The sequence below is a fragment of the Neophocaena asiaeorientalis genome, unplaced genomic scaffold (assembly GCF_003031525.2).
Source record: "Neophocaena asiaeorientalis asiaeorientalis breed wild unplaced genomic scaffold, Neophocaena_asiaeorientalis_V1.1 scaffold152, whole genome shotgun sequence".
Lineage (NCBI taxonomy): Eukaryota > Metazoa > Chordata > Mammalia > Artiodactyla > Phocoenidae > Neophocaena > Neophocaena asiaeorientalis.
In genome coordinates, this window is record NW_020185338.1 from 3,785,637 (window position 1) to 3,800,933 (window position 15,297).

At 38.5% G+C, this 15,297-nt stretch overlaps 1 protein-coding gene across 2 annotated transcripts in view; it reads left to right on the top strand.

The window, feature by feature from the left end:
- The window catches only part of EML5 (EMAP like 5), a 156,048-nt gene that overhangs the window by 139,219 nt on the left and 1,532 nt on the right, over positions 1-15,297 (top strand). For both annotated transcript variants that reach the window (XM_024736256.1, XM_024736257.1), the window contains 10 exons: positions 2,319-2,492; positions 3,304-3,512; positions 7,108-7,265; positions 8,662-8,776; positions 10,879-11,067; positions 11,240-11,412; positions 13,081-13,243; positions 13,554-13,657; positions 14,416-14,569; positions 15,019-15,119. In XM_024736256.1, the coding sequence (XP_024592024.1) occupies positions 2,319-2,492; positions 3,304-3,512; positions 7,108-7,265; positions 8,662-8,776; positions 10,879-11,067; positions 11,240-11,412; positions 13,081-13,243; positions 13,554-13,657; positions 14,416-14,569; positions 15,019-15,119 (1,540 nt within the window). The remainder of the gene's footprint in view (positions 1-2,318; positions 2,493-3,303; positions 3,513-7,107; positions 7,266-8,661; positions 8,777-10,878; positions 11,068-11,239; positions 11,413-13,080; positions 13,244-13,553; positions 13,658-14,415; positions 14,570-15,018; positions 15,120-15,297) is intronic.

Below are 15,297 nucleotides of genomic sequence, written 5' to 3' on the forward strand. Positions count from 1 at the left end.
TGCGTACCGCGCAAAAAAAAAAAAAAAGAAAAATCATATGCTTTTGGATGATATTCATATTTGACAGTACCTATCTGTGTGAGACATTTTCAAAGTTGAAAATTATTATAGATCATTATCAGATGAACATTTGTAATTTTTTTTAAAAAAATAAAGAACTCTGATTTTGAACCCTACTTAAGTGAATTATCCCCCCAAAAAATTTCATTCTCATTAGTAGATCTATATTATAAAAAATTTCACTCAAGGAATTTCATCAATAAAAATTTTGTGAAAATTTGTTTTATTACACAAGTACCTGCATAATACCTTCAATTTTGTCTCTTATCTGACCCTTTACAGTGAAAGTTTGCTGACTTCTGCTTTAGAGGGAGACAGGCAATAAATAAGTACTTTTCTTCCTAAATAACATGATCTAAGATGGTGATAAATGTGATAAAAACAACAAATAGGGCGATGGCCACAAAACAGAGTGTTTTTTCAGAGGTGGTAACATTTAGCTAGGCCAAGAATGATACAAAACAGTGATACCTGAAGGGTGACCTGGGGGCTCTAGGCTGAGGCCTGGTTTGGGAATCCTACGACCACCCACACATTCAATGATTCACTAGAAGGAATCACAGGACCCGGAGATAGTTACGGTGCAGTAGCTTATTACAGTGATCAGCAAGGGAAAAAGACACATCAGGTGGAGCCTAGAGGATAGAGGCACAGGCTTTCTATGTCTCTTCCAAAACACTCCTCCAGGGCTTCCCTGGTGGTGCAGTGGTTGAGAGTCCGCCTGCCGATGTAGGGGACACGGTTTCGTGACCCGGTCCGGGAAGATCCCACATGCCGCAGAGCGGCTGGGCCTGTGAGCCATGGCCGCTGAGCCTGCGAGTCCGGAGCCTGTGCTCCGCAACGGGAGAGGCCACAACAGTGAGAGGCCCACGTACCGCAAAAAACCAAAAAACAAAACACACTCTTCCAGGGGTCACGCAGAACCTGCTTCTTCTACCAGCAGCCAGATATATCAATGCAGGTGCAGTGTTTCTGCCCAGGGAAACCCACTGAGGACTCTGAGACCAAGGTTTTTACTGGGGGCTGGTCACATAGACGCAAAGCCACAACTACTAAAATACCATAGTCCCAGAAGAAAGCAGGTATTCAGTGCCCCCCCGTGGACAAAATAACCTTATCAACATAGGGAACATTTCAAAAGTCAAGTTCTCACACACTAGCAAGCAGGCCATTCTAGTGATAGTAACCTCAGTCCTGCATCTGTTAACTCCCTCCTGGGGAGGCCCTAAAGCTGAATCAAGAAACAGGAAGGTCCGTGTGACTGCAGTAAGGCCTCTGAGATGAACCTAGAGAGGGGCAGGAGTCAGTCACGTAGGGCTTTGCCGATCATGGAGAGGAGTGTGGATTCGTGCTAAGTGCAGAGTCCATCATTGGAGAGATTAAATTTATAATAAAATTTATAATTTGAAGCAAATGCACTTCCATATTTTGATTATTTTACTAAAAGTACTTATGTTCTGAGACTGAATTAGCTGCTGAATTGACTTACCTATTCCTTTTTATAGGGTGCAATTCTTGAAAAAAGGACAGTCCAAAGCTATGGTTTTTTAACCTAGGAAATACAGAGAACTGGGAAGACTTTTTAAGCAGTAGAAAAAGGCTGGACAAGATAAATTTAAAAATCTAAAAAAAAAAACAACAAATATAATTTTTTTAAAACATTAGCAGTTTAATTTCTTCCATGAAATCCTGTTTAAAAAAAAAACAAAACTACTGTCTTATAAAGTGATATGAACTTAGTTTTTTACCAGATATATGCCTATGCAGTTGAAGATTTCCTTTGTGATCTATTCACGTGGTTTCCTACCTACTGCCTTTCTCAATTTGTATTCACTTTCTATCTCTCCTTCATATAACATAGGTAATAAATATATCCTGGTATTTCATAAGTGTATAATGTTTTTATATTTCTCCACATAATTATATAAAGATTTAACGTGTATCTAAAACATACATTATTTTTTGAAAAGTTGTTTAAAGTTTTGATTACCTAATTTGCTTGTCTAAATGCTATTTTCTCAAAAGTGCAATTTGGACTATAGCCTGAGGAAGTAGTCTGTATTTTTCTCCCTTCCTTTCCTTTCTCTTCCCTTTTCTTTCTTTTTAATTCAGTCTTAGTTTTGAGCTATTTTTTATTAAGTACAGTCTTTCTTTGGTACATATTTTTCTTGTGTTTCAGAGATGAGTATGCATCAGCCTTAGAAATGGAAACATTTGTAATAGGTGTATTACAACTTTGGGATTTTATCTTTGTTTAGCTACAGCTCCTTCTATCCACATCTGGGATGCAGTGAACAAGCAGACTTTATCTATACTAAGATGCTACCATTCAAAGGGAGTGTGTTCAGTTAGTTTCAGTGCTACTGGAAAACTCTTGCTATCTGTGGGGCTAGACCCAGAACATACAATTACCATTTGGAGATGGCAGGAAGGTAGGAATTTTTTTCTTTGTAATATTAAAAAATAAAAATGGGGTGATAGGAATTTTCTATTTCATATTTGTGTTAACTTGGTGATTGAAACCGTTATTCACTATTAAGCCCTACTCAATACCCATACACAGTTGTAGGTATGTTCTACTTTCAAAACCCAGTAAAATTGTAAACAAAGTATAAACTAATGAAAGTTATTAATATTATAAATGATTCACTGTTCTTTCAGTAAGAAACTATGCATGTAAGTGTCTTGCTAATTATTATTTGGTTATAGAGGATCTTACTCAAGAATGCGATGAATTATATTGTTAAGTGATAATGGAAGGGCAATAGGGTAATATTACTTTAACACATTTTGGACAAAACTTTTCAGTTACATAGCCATTATAAAAAAGTGAAATTCATAGAGCTACACAGAAAAAAATAAGATATGGTTTCTAAAATGCCCCTTAAATTATAATAAAGCTTTCCATAAATCACACATCACTTGCAAAAATATGTAAAAAGGACCCTCTACACTATTAATTGTATGTCATGTGATTGCTAGGTAGCAGTGCAAGGGACATGCCCTCTCCCTTTTCTGGGGGGCCGTGCCGGCGCAAGTTGTGGAATCTTAGTTCCCCGATCAGGGGGCCCTCAGCAGTGAAAGCGCTGAGTCTAACCACTGGACCGCCAGGGAATTCCCTGCTCTCTCTTTTTATAAGCATTTATTTTTTGAACTATATATTTTCAATAACTGTTTGATCCTGTAAAAATTAGCTTAGTTCTTATACTAACCTAGAAAATTTTGTTGTATCTTTTTTATCAGGTGCCAAAGTTGCCAGCAGAGCTGGTCACAACCAACGTATTTTTGTGGCAGAATTCCGACCAGATTCAGATTCCCAGTTTGTCTCTGTGGGAGTAAAGCATGTTAAGTTCTGGACGTTGGCAGGAAGAGCTCTTCTTAGCAAAAAAGGGCTACTGAGCACACTGCAAGATGCCCGGATGCAGACCATGCTTGCTGTTGCATTTGGTGCAGTATGTCTCTTAAAATGCATGTGGTAGTGTAACTGTGAATTACCCAAATTGGACGAGTTTGAATTTTCTTGCCTTAGATAGATGAACCACATGAATGTTGTTTATATGGCACTCTAGTCCCCTAATCCTTACATATGTCCTGGTCATGCATATATTTCAGCTTTCAAATTCTGATACTTTCAGAAATCAGGGACTGGGAAAGAGAGTTAACGAGGGAGAAGGATTATAAAACATCTGAGTCCTTGGGCCACTGCCATTCTCAAAAGCCTTCATTAATTTTATAACTGTCACCCTGAATCTCCTAGGTCCTAATAATAATTTGTCAGAATAGGAGAAAGATAAATCATGAAACGTGATTTTTCTAGTATTTAAGGTGGTACTTGGTTTAGGATTTCCTTTGCTTCCTATCATCTTAACTCACTGCTTATTATGTAGTTGGAAGTGCTCTTGGCCAGTGTCTCTCATTAAAGGGAAGAAGGTGAGCTCAGTTCCTGGTCTAGTTTACTAGAAAGAGTGTTCAAGAGCCATTTCCTCCCCTCCCCTCCCCCATTCCACCTGCGCTTGTGGTTTACAAGACACATCTCTTTCCTTTAATACCTTGCCCTGGCCAGGCTTTTTAAAATCCTTTGGTGCATCAAAAAACTAAGTCGGTTTTCTTACTAAAGTGTTTATGTGGGTATGTAATACCCAAAGGAAGAAAATTATAATTCTAGATTCTTAAAGAACACTTATATTTTTGAGACCATTGAAAGTGCTGGTTGTGCCTTGTCAAACTTCAGTTAAATATTGTGGAGATTCTTAATACAAGACCAGTAATTCTTTCCAGAAGAAAAGCTTACGCATTCAAGTGTTTGACATTTAATATGCCCATGTACGTTAACTAATCTTTGTGTATAAAATTCCTTATTCAGTCAATTGCCCATTCCCAATAGAAAATAAACTTGAAGATTAGGCTGTTAGTCATATGTGAGGAGCCTTTAGAAATTATAAGTAAAAGAGTGGTACTATTGCACGTTCATTTTTCTTTTGCCTAAATAAAAACCTTCTCAATATTTCATAAAAAAAAGAATATCAGTCATAATTGACTTTTTATGTTTGAAGCAACAGTGCAATCAGTGCAAATGTTTTGTTATATAACAAAATGGGTTGATGTTCAGTTTAAGCCTTTTTGAGCATCCTCTATGCTAGGGGCTATGAAAAGAGCAGGCGAAGTAAAATATTAGTTTTTACATTCCAATCGCAGATAAGGCGTGAATTAAAGATGCTCCTATGTGACAAGTATTGAGTTGGCCAAACGCTTCGTTCAGTTTTTTCTTTAAGATGGCTCTATTAGCACTTAGCTGTCTTTAACCTCATTAGAAACAATTTTGTTAGATTGTATGTGACAGCTGTCATATCATTGTGCATTTAAAAAAAGACATCAAAATTGGTGAATTTTTGTGTAGCCATTTTAATATTGAAGATGGAAGAAAAAAAGCCACATTTTCAGCATATTATGCTTTATTATTTCAAGAAAGGTAAAAACGCAACTGAAACGCAAAAAAAAGCTTTGTGCAGTGTATGGAGAAGGTGCTGTGACTGATGGAACGTGTCACAAGCGGTTTGTGAAGTTCCGTGCTGGACGGTGCTCCACGGTCGGGTAGACCAGTTGAAGTTGATAGTGATCAAATCAAGACATTAATTGAGAACAATCAACGTTATACCACGAGGAAGATAGCTGACATACTCAAAATATCCAAATCAAGTGCTGAAAATCATTTGCAGCAGCTTGAATCCCTTTGATATTTGGCTTCCACATAAGTTAAGCGAAAAAAAACCTTGACCGTACTTCTGCATGCAATTCTCTATTTAAACATAATGACAGTGTTCCATTTTTTAAATAAATTGTGATGGGCTATGAAAAGTGGATATTGTACAATAATGTGGAATGGAAGAGATCATGGGGCAAGCGAAATGAACCACCACCAACTACACCAAAGGCCGGTCTTCATCCAAAGAAGGTTATGTTGTGTATATGCTGGGATTGGGAGTCCTCTATTATGAGCTCCTTCCGGAAAACCAAATGATTAATTCCAACAAGTACTGCTCCCAATTAGACCAACTGAAAGCGGCACTCGACGAAAGCATCCAGACTTAGTCAATAGAAAACACATAATCTTCCATCAGGATAACACAAGACCACATGTTTCTTTGATGACCAGGCAAAAACTGTTACAGCGTGGCTGGGAAGTTCTGATTGATCTGCCGTATTCACCAGACATTGCACCTTCGGATTTCCATTTATTTAGGTATTTGCAAAATTCTCTTAATGGAAAAATTTCAATTCCCTGGAAGACTGTAAAAGGCACCTGGAACAGTTCTTTGCTCAAAAAGATAAAAAATTTTGGGAAGATGGAATTATGAAGTTGCCTGAAAAATGGCAGAAGGTGGTGGAACAAAAAGGTGAATATGTTGTTCAGTAAAGTTCTTGGTGGAAATGAAAAATGTGTCTTTTATTTTTACTTAAAAGCCAAAGGCACTTTTTGGCCAACCCAATATAATTATTGTTTTCCAAATAAAAGATATAGAGATTAAGTATAAATGCTGAGGAATTTGAAGTAATATTAAATTGTAGGGAAATTAAGCCTACAAACTGGTATTCTCAGAAAGATTCAAGAAAATCTGTTTTTGATACAGTCCAAAATCTTATTTTCTTATTGGTTCTTTCCATATTGTTTTTGGTGAAGGATCTTATATAAGTTACTCTAAAAGTGAAGCTAAAATGAGACAAAACTAGCACATAACGCAGGATTTGCTTTCTCCAGCTTTTGCATAAATGAACTGCATCAGGACTGCAGTTCTCAGGCACCTCAGTCATTCTTAAGCTTTCGGTGCCTTAACACGTTTATCTTAGTTTGGATTCATTGCAGAAATGCAGTAACTTTTGCTGTTTTGATTTTAAGAAATCATGGCAAATATTAATTTTCATATACAATTTCTGAAAAACTACAACTTTGCTACAGATAATAGTTTTATTTTCCATGACAAAATACCTTATCAAACCTAATAAAAGTTATTTTCACTCCCTATTCCTATTCTTTTTTTTTACTCTCAGTTACTAATGACCTTTAAGTTATTTCTTGGGCAGCTAGAGGGAAGCAATCCAAAGAGGTGATATAAACTAGAATTACAGCATTTTTGAATTGGAAGGGACCTTAGAGACCTTAGGGATTTAGAGATCCCTCATTTTACACTGAAAAAGTTGATACTCATAGAGGTTAAAAGTCTTGACCAAAGTTATTCCAGCTAATAAACAAAAGATCTGGAAAAGGAAATGGCCCTAACAAAGCTAAGCCTTGAGTTCAGGTTTTCTGACTCTTGACTACTGTTTTCCCGCCATCCATGCTCTTTGTATCAAAAAGGTGACATAGCGCGACTCTCTCTCTCAGTCCACCCATGTGTCTCTCCACACGTACCCTTTTTCCTCCTAATAAACACTTGTTTCACTACCAAAAAAAAAAAAGTGACATAGGCTCACACTTACATAGAGAATTGCTGTTTGAACTCTATTTGAACTTTTCATGAGTTTATCTCCCCCTTCCCCACTCCTTTTCAGAATAACTTGACGTTTACAGGTACCATCAGTGGAGATGTCTGTGTGTGGAAAGACCACATATTGTGCAGAATCGTGGCCAAAGCTCACAACGGGCCTGTGTTTGCCATGTACACCACCCTTCGAGACGGACTTATCGTCACTGGTGGCAAGGAGAGGCCGTGAGTCCTCTTTCTTTTCACAGCCTTACTGAATATTCATGCGTTGTGATGCCTCTGGTTTGCAGTTAGTTATGTCTAGGCCACATGGATTGTCCTCTGACCTTCCTCCTCATATGCTTCTCCTTTACTGCCTTTTATGCACCACCTTGTTGATTTTTATTTCTGGTCTTAAATCCCTCCCAATGTTTTTCACATTGTAGGTAAGTCTAAACTCCAACTGGGTGATCATTTTTCTGAGGTATGGATAGGTAGCTATCTTGCAGGTTAGGAACTGATTTTCTTAATGCCTCTGCCTGTGTAAACACTGGCTGAGTAGTAGGTGGTGACCTGTGGGGGAGTCTTTGCCGTTGGACTCAGGATGCATCTCGACTGCTTGCTTTCTTTTTGGTTAAAACTGGATACTAAGGGATCAAATTCACACTGCTGCATTAGAAAAGGATAAGAGGATACCAGAAATAAACTTTGCCTTGTTTGCTTTTGTTTGAGGCAAACTTGTTAGATAAAATTAAGACAAGACCTCAAAATGTGTGAGGAGAGGCCTTTTTCTGAGTGGTTTTCAAATCTCCCAGTGGAAACCAGACACTTACCATTGATTTCCTACTAGCATGTTAAAATGGAATGTATGTGTGACCAGGAAGTAAGTACATTCCTATACAGCATTGAAAGAACCACAAATATGCAGCAGCTTTTGCTTTTCACATAAAGGAAGGCTGTATAAGAGAAAAAAACATAAATGGGCTATATTTATCTTTTGCATATTACTCTGACACTTGTGTTTCCACACCTCACCTAGTCTTGCACACTCCTACTCACTAGTAACCTACTAAACTGTTCAGTAGCATATTTAATAATAATGGTTGGAAAGAAATGTGCTGCTCTTTTGGCCCTGAAAATATATTCTGTAGCACAGCATCTGTAATCCTGTTATCTAGCCTTGCATTTCCATTATCCTCTTAACATTAAGAATCATTTTGGGGACTTCCCTGGCGTCCAGTGGGTAGGACTTGGCACTTTCACTTCTGTGGCCCAGGTTCAACCCCTGGTCGGAGAACTAAGATCCCACAAGCCACACGCACAGCCAAAAAAAAAAAAATCCATTTTGCACATTTCCTCAGTCAAGAAGTATTATGAGAGAGGATATATGATGTACGGGCAGGGGGCGGTGCTAAGTAAACTTATGCTGATGTCAGAAAAATAAGTGTCCATAAAATAAAATGTGCTTAAACTGAATGTTTGAGACACTATATCTAAAAATTGCCATAGAAAGTTTAGAAGAATATAAAGATTAGAGCCTCTTTTTCTGTTCTGCTTATAATTTAGTATTTGTTTATAATAAAAAATATTTATAATAGCCAATAATAAATGCTTCTTTTGGTTTGGGTTGTTATTTTCTTAGGTCAAAAGAAGGAGGAGCAGTCAAACTGTGGGATCAGGAACTGAGGCGATGCCGCGCCTTCAGGCTTGAGACAGGACAAGTCACAGATTGTGTCCGTTCTGTGTGCAGAGGCAAGGTGAGGTGTCTCTTGAGGCATTACAATGCAGCAGACAGTAGAAAACAGCCATTCCTGTGATTCTCTCACCTTTCGCAACTTGATGAATAATAACTCAAAGATGGACTTGCTTGCCACTTTTCCTCTGCCTCTTCTCCGCTGCTTTCTTTGCAGAAAGACAGGAAGCTGTTCTCCTAAGCACTGTATCTAAACCTCCTTATTTTCTTGCATCTGCTAATTCAACTGTGGTAGACAGCTAAATTTATTTGCCAGTTGACTCGTTTTGATTAAAGCGGCTGTCTCCATTTGTTTAAAAAAAACACATTGCTCTAAAAAATTTGACCATGCATGCACTCACAATAAGTGTATTTATAAAGTACATACATATATTATCCTGTGTATTAAATATTGGTCAAGCTCACTTTTATTTATAGTCATTTTTAACTAAAATCCAATACTTTCTTCCTGTATCCCAATGCACTTACGCCTCTTCGGAGATCTTCAGACTAATATATCATAGCCAAAGTCGAAACTCTGATGACTGGAGAAGCGAGGTGTATTATCTTTAGCGTGGGCTTGCACATGCAGCCTGGCTCAGTGCTCTTGCAGGCGCGCCTCTGGTCATAGAAAGCTTTGCATGAGCTAATGGCTGGCTTGCTACTAAATTAGTCAAAGCAAAAAATTCTCTGGAAGTATGTTATTTTGGTTTTGGACCCAAATCCAATGTGTGTATGTTGAGTTTGGGGGTGCTTCCCACACACCACCAAACAATTCTCCAACACCAGCAGCGTGTCCAAAAATTCAACTAAGTTCTGACAGTATCTGCCAGAGAAGGGATTGGATTCCACAGGTTGAAGGTTCAATCCTACAAGACTGCTCCCCTCACCGCCACTGCAGATGCCACGTTCTTACCTATGCTTCTGACCGGCTGTAGCTTGGGGTTCCCAACAACTCCTCCTGGACTTCAGACACCAGTCAGTTACCTGTCCTTCTGACCCACTGCCTATAAATTAGAGAGGGTTGTACGACCCCTCCTCGGGTTCAGTTATTTTGCTAGAGTGGCTTACAGAGCTCAGAGAAACATGTTACTTACTGGATCACCAGTTTATTGTAAAAGGATATAACTCATGAACTGCCAGATGTAGAACTGCACAAGGCAAGGTATATGGGGAGGGGAGAAGAGCTTCCATGACCACTCAGCCTGCATCTCCACGTGTGCACTAACTTGAAAGCTCTCCAAACCCTGACCTTTTGGGTTTTTATGGAGGCTTCTTACATAGTCACAATTGATTAAATCTTTCACTATTGGTAACTGATTCAACTTCTAGCCCCTCTCCCATCCCCGAGGTGGGGAGAGGAGAGAGTGAAACTGCCAGTCCCTAACCCCTAATCACATAGTTGGGTCTCCTGGCAACCAGCCCCCATCCTTTGGTGAGGTCCATAACAAAAGATACCCCTCTTTTGTTCATCACTTAGGAAATTCCAGGGGTTTTAGGAGCTTCATGCCAGTAAGCGGGGACAGACCAAATATATAGGCCATCCCCAAGTTAAAGTTTTTCGATTTTAAGATGGTGCAAAAATGATACAAATTCAGTAGAAACCATATTTCGAATTTTGAATTTTTATCTTGCCCCAGCTAGTGACGTGCGGTACAATCCTCTCGTGATGCCGGGCAGCGCAGCAAGCCACAGCTCCCAGTCAGCCGCAAGGGCCAAAAATCAATTCACTTACAGCCATGCTGTCTGTACTGAGACGACCACTTTGTTTTTCACTTTCAGGATAGTATTCAATAAACGACATGGGGTATCCGACACTTTATTATAAAATAGGTTTTGTGTTAGATGATTTCGCTCAACTGGAGGCTCAAGTAAGTGTCCTGAGCATGTTTAAGGTAGGCCAGGCTATCATGTTTGATAGGTTAGGTGTGTCAAATGCACTTTTAACTTATGACATTTTTAACTTACGATGGGCTTATCAGATGCAACCCCATCATAAGTTGAGGAAGATCTGTATATTTCTTATTCTAAGTCACAGTATCACATAGGCCAGTAGGTCGTTCTCATATTATTAAGAAAAGCAACTGTGGTATTCCATTAAATATATTGGCCCCACTTGTGTTTCAGGGCAAGATACTAGTAGGGACAAGGAATGCTGAAATAATTGAAGTTGGAGAGAAAAATGCAGCATGTAATATTTTAGTTAACGGTCATGTGGATGGACCTATATGGGGACTGGCGACACATCCTTCCAGGGATTTTTTCCTTTCTGCTGCAGAAGATGGGACAGTGAGACTCTGGGATATTGCTGATAAAGTAGGTATAATTTTTTTAAAAGATGTTACAATTTCTAAGAAGCAAAGTCCTAAATTGCTAGCACTTAAAAAACTATCTCAGCCTTGTGTTGAGAACTTGGGGGAGAAACTGGTTTACTTTGCAAGTACTCTGCTTAATGTAGTTCTCTGTGATTCTTTTGGTTCTTATGCAGAAGATGTTGAACAAAGTGAATTTGGGACACGCTGCTCGTACTGTGTGTTATAGCCCTGAAGGGGACATGGTGGCTATTGGAATGAAAAACGGAGAATTTATTATTTTACTTGTGAGCTCTCTAAAGATATGGGGAAAGAAGAGAGACAGACGATGTGCAATCCACGATATCAGGTTAGTCAACAAATGGAATGGTATGTCAAGGATACTCTTTAAATGACCCAGCTTGCATTTGGAAAAAAGGTCCTTAGTGCCTGTAGCATTTCAACACGTCATAAATTGTATGCTGAAATATGGCTGTTTGTATACTTATCTACTTCTCCTTACTAAATTATGAGGCCATTGGGCACCAGCCACAGTGCCTTATAATAGCAAGTATTCAGGGAATGTTTGATGAATTAGTATCACACTGGACATGTCCAGTAAGTTCATCCTGCCAAGAATTATCTTCCTTCTGCCCTTAAAAGTCTGGAAAATTAGGGACTTCCCTGGCAGTCCAGTGGTTAGGACTTGGCGCTTTCACTGCTGTGGCCCGGGTTCAATCCCTAGTTAGGGAACTAGGATACCACAAGCCGCACAGCGTGGCAAAAAAAAAAAAAGCCTGGAAGGGCTTCCCTGGTGGCGCAGTGGTTAAGAATCCGCCTGCCAGTGCAGGGGACACAGGTTCGAGCCCTGGTCGGGGAAGATCCCACATGCTGCAGAGCAACGAAGCCCATGCACCACAACTACTGAGCCGTGCTCTAGAGCCCGTGAGCCACAACTACTGAGCCCATGTGCCTAGAGCGTGTGCTCTGCAATAAGAGAAGCCACCGCAATAAGAAGCCCGCGCACCACAACAGAGAGTAGCCTCCACTCACCACAACTAGAGAAAGACTGCATGCAGCAACGAAGACCCAATGCAGCCTCCCCCCAAAAAAGCCTGGAAAATTAAAGTTATAACCCCAAACATCTCTTAGAAAGCCTGAAAAATTAAACTTATAACCCCAAACGTCTTTTTTTTTCTTCTCTTCATCTCCACTGAATATATAGTTCATTCATTTAATCCATAGTCATTGAACATCTATGCCCCAGATTATGAATTAATTAAAACTTTTCTTGAGCCTTTTTCAGTGCTTAAGCTTATATTAACAGTGGTTACCATTTACTGAGCACTTCTATGTGATCAAGATAGATTATTGAATCCAGGTCTGTCAAAAGCTTGCACTGTTTTCACCAGTAAAACCGTTTTTACAAATGAAACCTTCCTCAGATCTTCAGTATATAAAACAGTAATTATGGCTTCCCTCAGCTCTCCAGTTTCCCAAAGGTACATCAGCAAGGCTTATGGAGCATTTTCAAAAAACTGAACTGTCCCATACTGCTTTGCATCATCGATAGGCAAATAGTACTTTATTATTTTAAAATAACTTCTTCCAAGCTTCAAGTAGTATCACTTCTTCTAATAACATTACATGAGTTAAGCTGGTCTGTGTCCCTTGCTATTAAGATATGATCTTTCCAGATGAAAGGATCCTATCTTACTGAATTATGTAATTTAGGAATATATGTAAATTGTTAGTGGCTTTTTAAAAACTGAGCTATTTTTAAAGAAATTAGGAGATGAAAATTCAGGAACCACTTATGTTGAAGTAAAATATAAACCTTCTGTTTTATGTAACACAGACAAATATCAGTATACACAATCTGTTGTGACTATCAGGTAAATCTGTTTGAGGCCATATCACACATTATTTATCTCAAATACTTATTTTTGAGAACTGAAAAGTCAGTGGTCTTAAATGTTTATACTATTTCATGTGGTCTAATCCATCTTTTACATGGAATCTTTTGTTACATGTTCAGATTTAGTCCAGATTCCCGGTTTCTGGCAGTGGGTTCCAGTGAGAATTCAGTGGATTTTTATGACCTAACATTGGGTCCCACCCTTAACAGAATCAGCTACTGCAAAGACATTCCAAGCTTTGTCATTCAAATGGACTTCTCTGCAGATAGCAGACATCTCCAGGTACAGTACCAAGACTATTCAAATAGTCTTTACATTTTGTTAGTGAGTGCTTTTAAAACTCCTCAGTTCCAGAGCTTCTCAACTCTTGCCTTTTATTCACTACTATTCACTGTTTCTGCATAAGTTCTTTATTAAGCTATTCTTATCAGTCCTTTTCTTCATTTTTTTTGCTCACAGATTTTTGTAGTCATGTTTTAGTCTTAATAATGTTAGAAATGTAAATCAAGTAGCACTTTGCCAGTTTACTATAAACTACTTCTGGATTTTGCCTCTCACATGATGGAATTGTTCCATTTTAATATTATGAAAGGTCTCCACTGGTTGCTATAAACGGCATGTCTATGAAGTGCCTTCAGGAAAACATCTTATGGATCAGGCTGCCATTGACAGAATTACTTGGGCTACATGGACTAGGTAAATATTTCATATATCAGAAGGGAAGAGCTGACTGAAGGTCAGCAAGGAAAACTGGAAAATCCTATTTCTGAACAGTTAGAGCCATTGTCACTAAGGAACAGTAATTGAGTTTTAAGTTTTTGTTACCATCCTGAATTCTTCCTAAGAAGAGAATGATATACTTACTCATGCTGGGACCCCTTTTGATCAAATATATTTCTATGCTTTATCAGTTCTTTTAATTAAAGGAAATCAAAGTTGTGACTTTAAAGATGCCCTGATACTTCCTTAACATAAGTAGGTTTAATAACAGACAATGAAAACATGTATTGGGTACTGTTAGGCAACTGTATTATTTCCCTGTCTAAAGGAATGCTATTGATAGCAGCTGTTAGAAATGAAACCTTATAAAATGGGTTCAAATTTGCTGGCTGTAGAACAGATAACCATGCATAACCATCAATGAAAATGAAAAATGCCATCAACACTTTTAATTTTAAAATAGTTCTATCAGTTATCATAAAGTATTAACTGACTTTATAAAGGATTAATCTATAAACCCTTAAAATTATAGAACTTCATTGAGAAAAGGTGTATGTATTGGGGGTGAGGGAGTGCCATCCCGGCAGGTTCAGGCTTATGACAAGGTAACACCTTGTCATAACTTATTCCTGTGTTTAAATAACGTAACTAGGTACTCAGAGGTTAATTACCAAGAAACTTTTTCAGTATGGTAAACCTGTGTGTGCTATGGTGGATTTTTTTATTATCTCTAGCATTCTAGGAGATGAAGTTATGGGAATCTGGTCCAGACATGCTGAGAAAGCCGATGTCACCTGTGCCTGCGTCTCTCATTCAGGAATCAGCCTTGTAACAGGAGATGACTTTGGCATGGTTAAGTTATTTGACTTCCCATGTCCTGAAAAATTTGTAAGTTTACGTTGGGTTTAGTATTTTATGCAACTTTACTCCTGATTTAGACTTCTGATCATTAGTACTTTTTCCCACATAATAGCTAAAATGTTATTGTCTCATGATTTGAAAATACTTTTAAATTTGTGATTCTAAAATTTTCTCCAAACTTCCTAAATCCATTACTCTGAAATAAAAGCTATTAGAAATTATCTCCCCTTGCCCCCAAGCCACGCCATCTTCGAAGACTATCCTGTGATTAGTCTTTTATCAAACCTTTAATCAGTTACCAAATTTCAAATGCTTTTCAATGCAGATCCATTACTGATTCTGAGAAAGCATTTCATCATTAGCTGTGCTCCAAACTGCTTTCTCCACAGCACTCATGATGGAGATAATAGCTCCTGATTAAGAACCTTTGACTTCTGTGTTCATCACACACCCTGAACTTTGTTCTTGTTTTTTAGGCGAAGCACAAAAGGTTCTTGGGTCATTCACCCCATGTGACAAATATTCGATTTACCAGTGGTGATCGACATGTTATTAGTGCTGGAGGTGATGACTGCAGGTTGGTAACTTTCTCAGCCCAAGAAGAGCAGGGACGGTCTTTTTACTAGTTAAGAGATTATTACTATTTCTTTGACAGGTTCAGTTTATGGACTCAGCTAGTCATCATAATAAGGTCACCTAACCATATGGCTCCTTGGGGTCACGTACTATGTAAATACAGAATAAAAGGAGTTGAA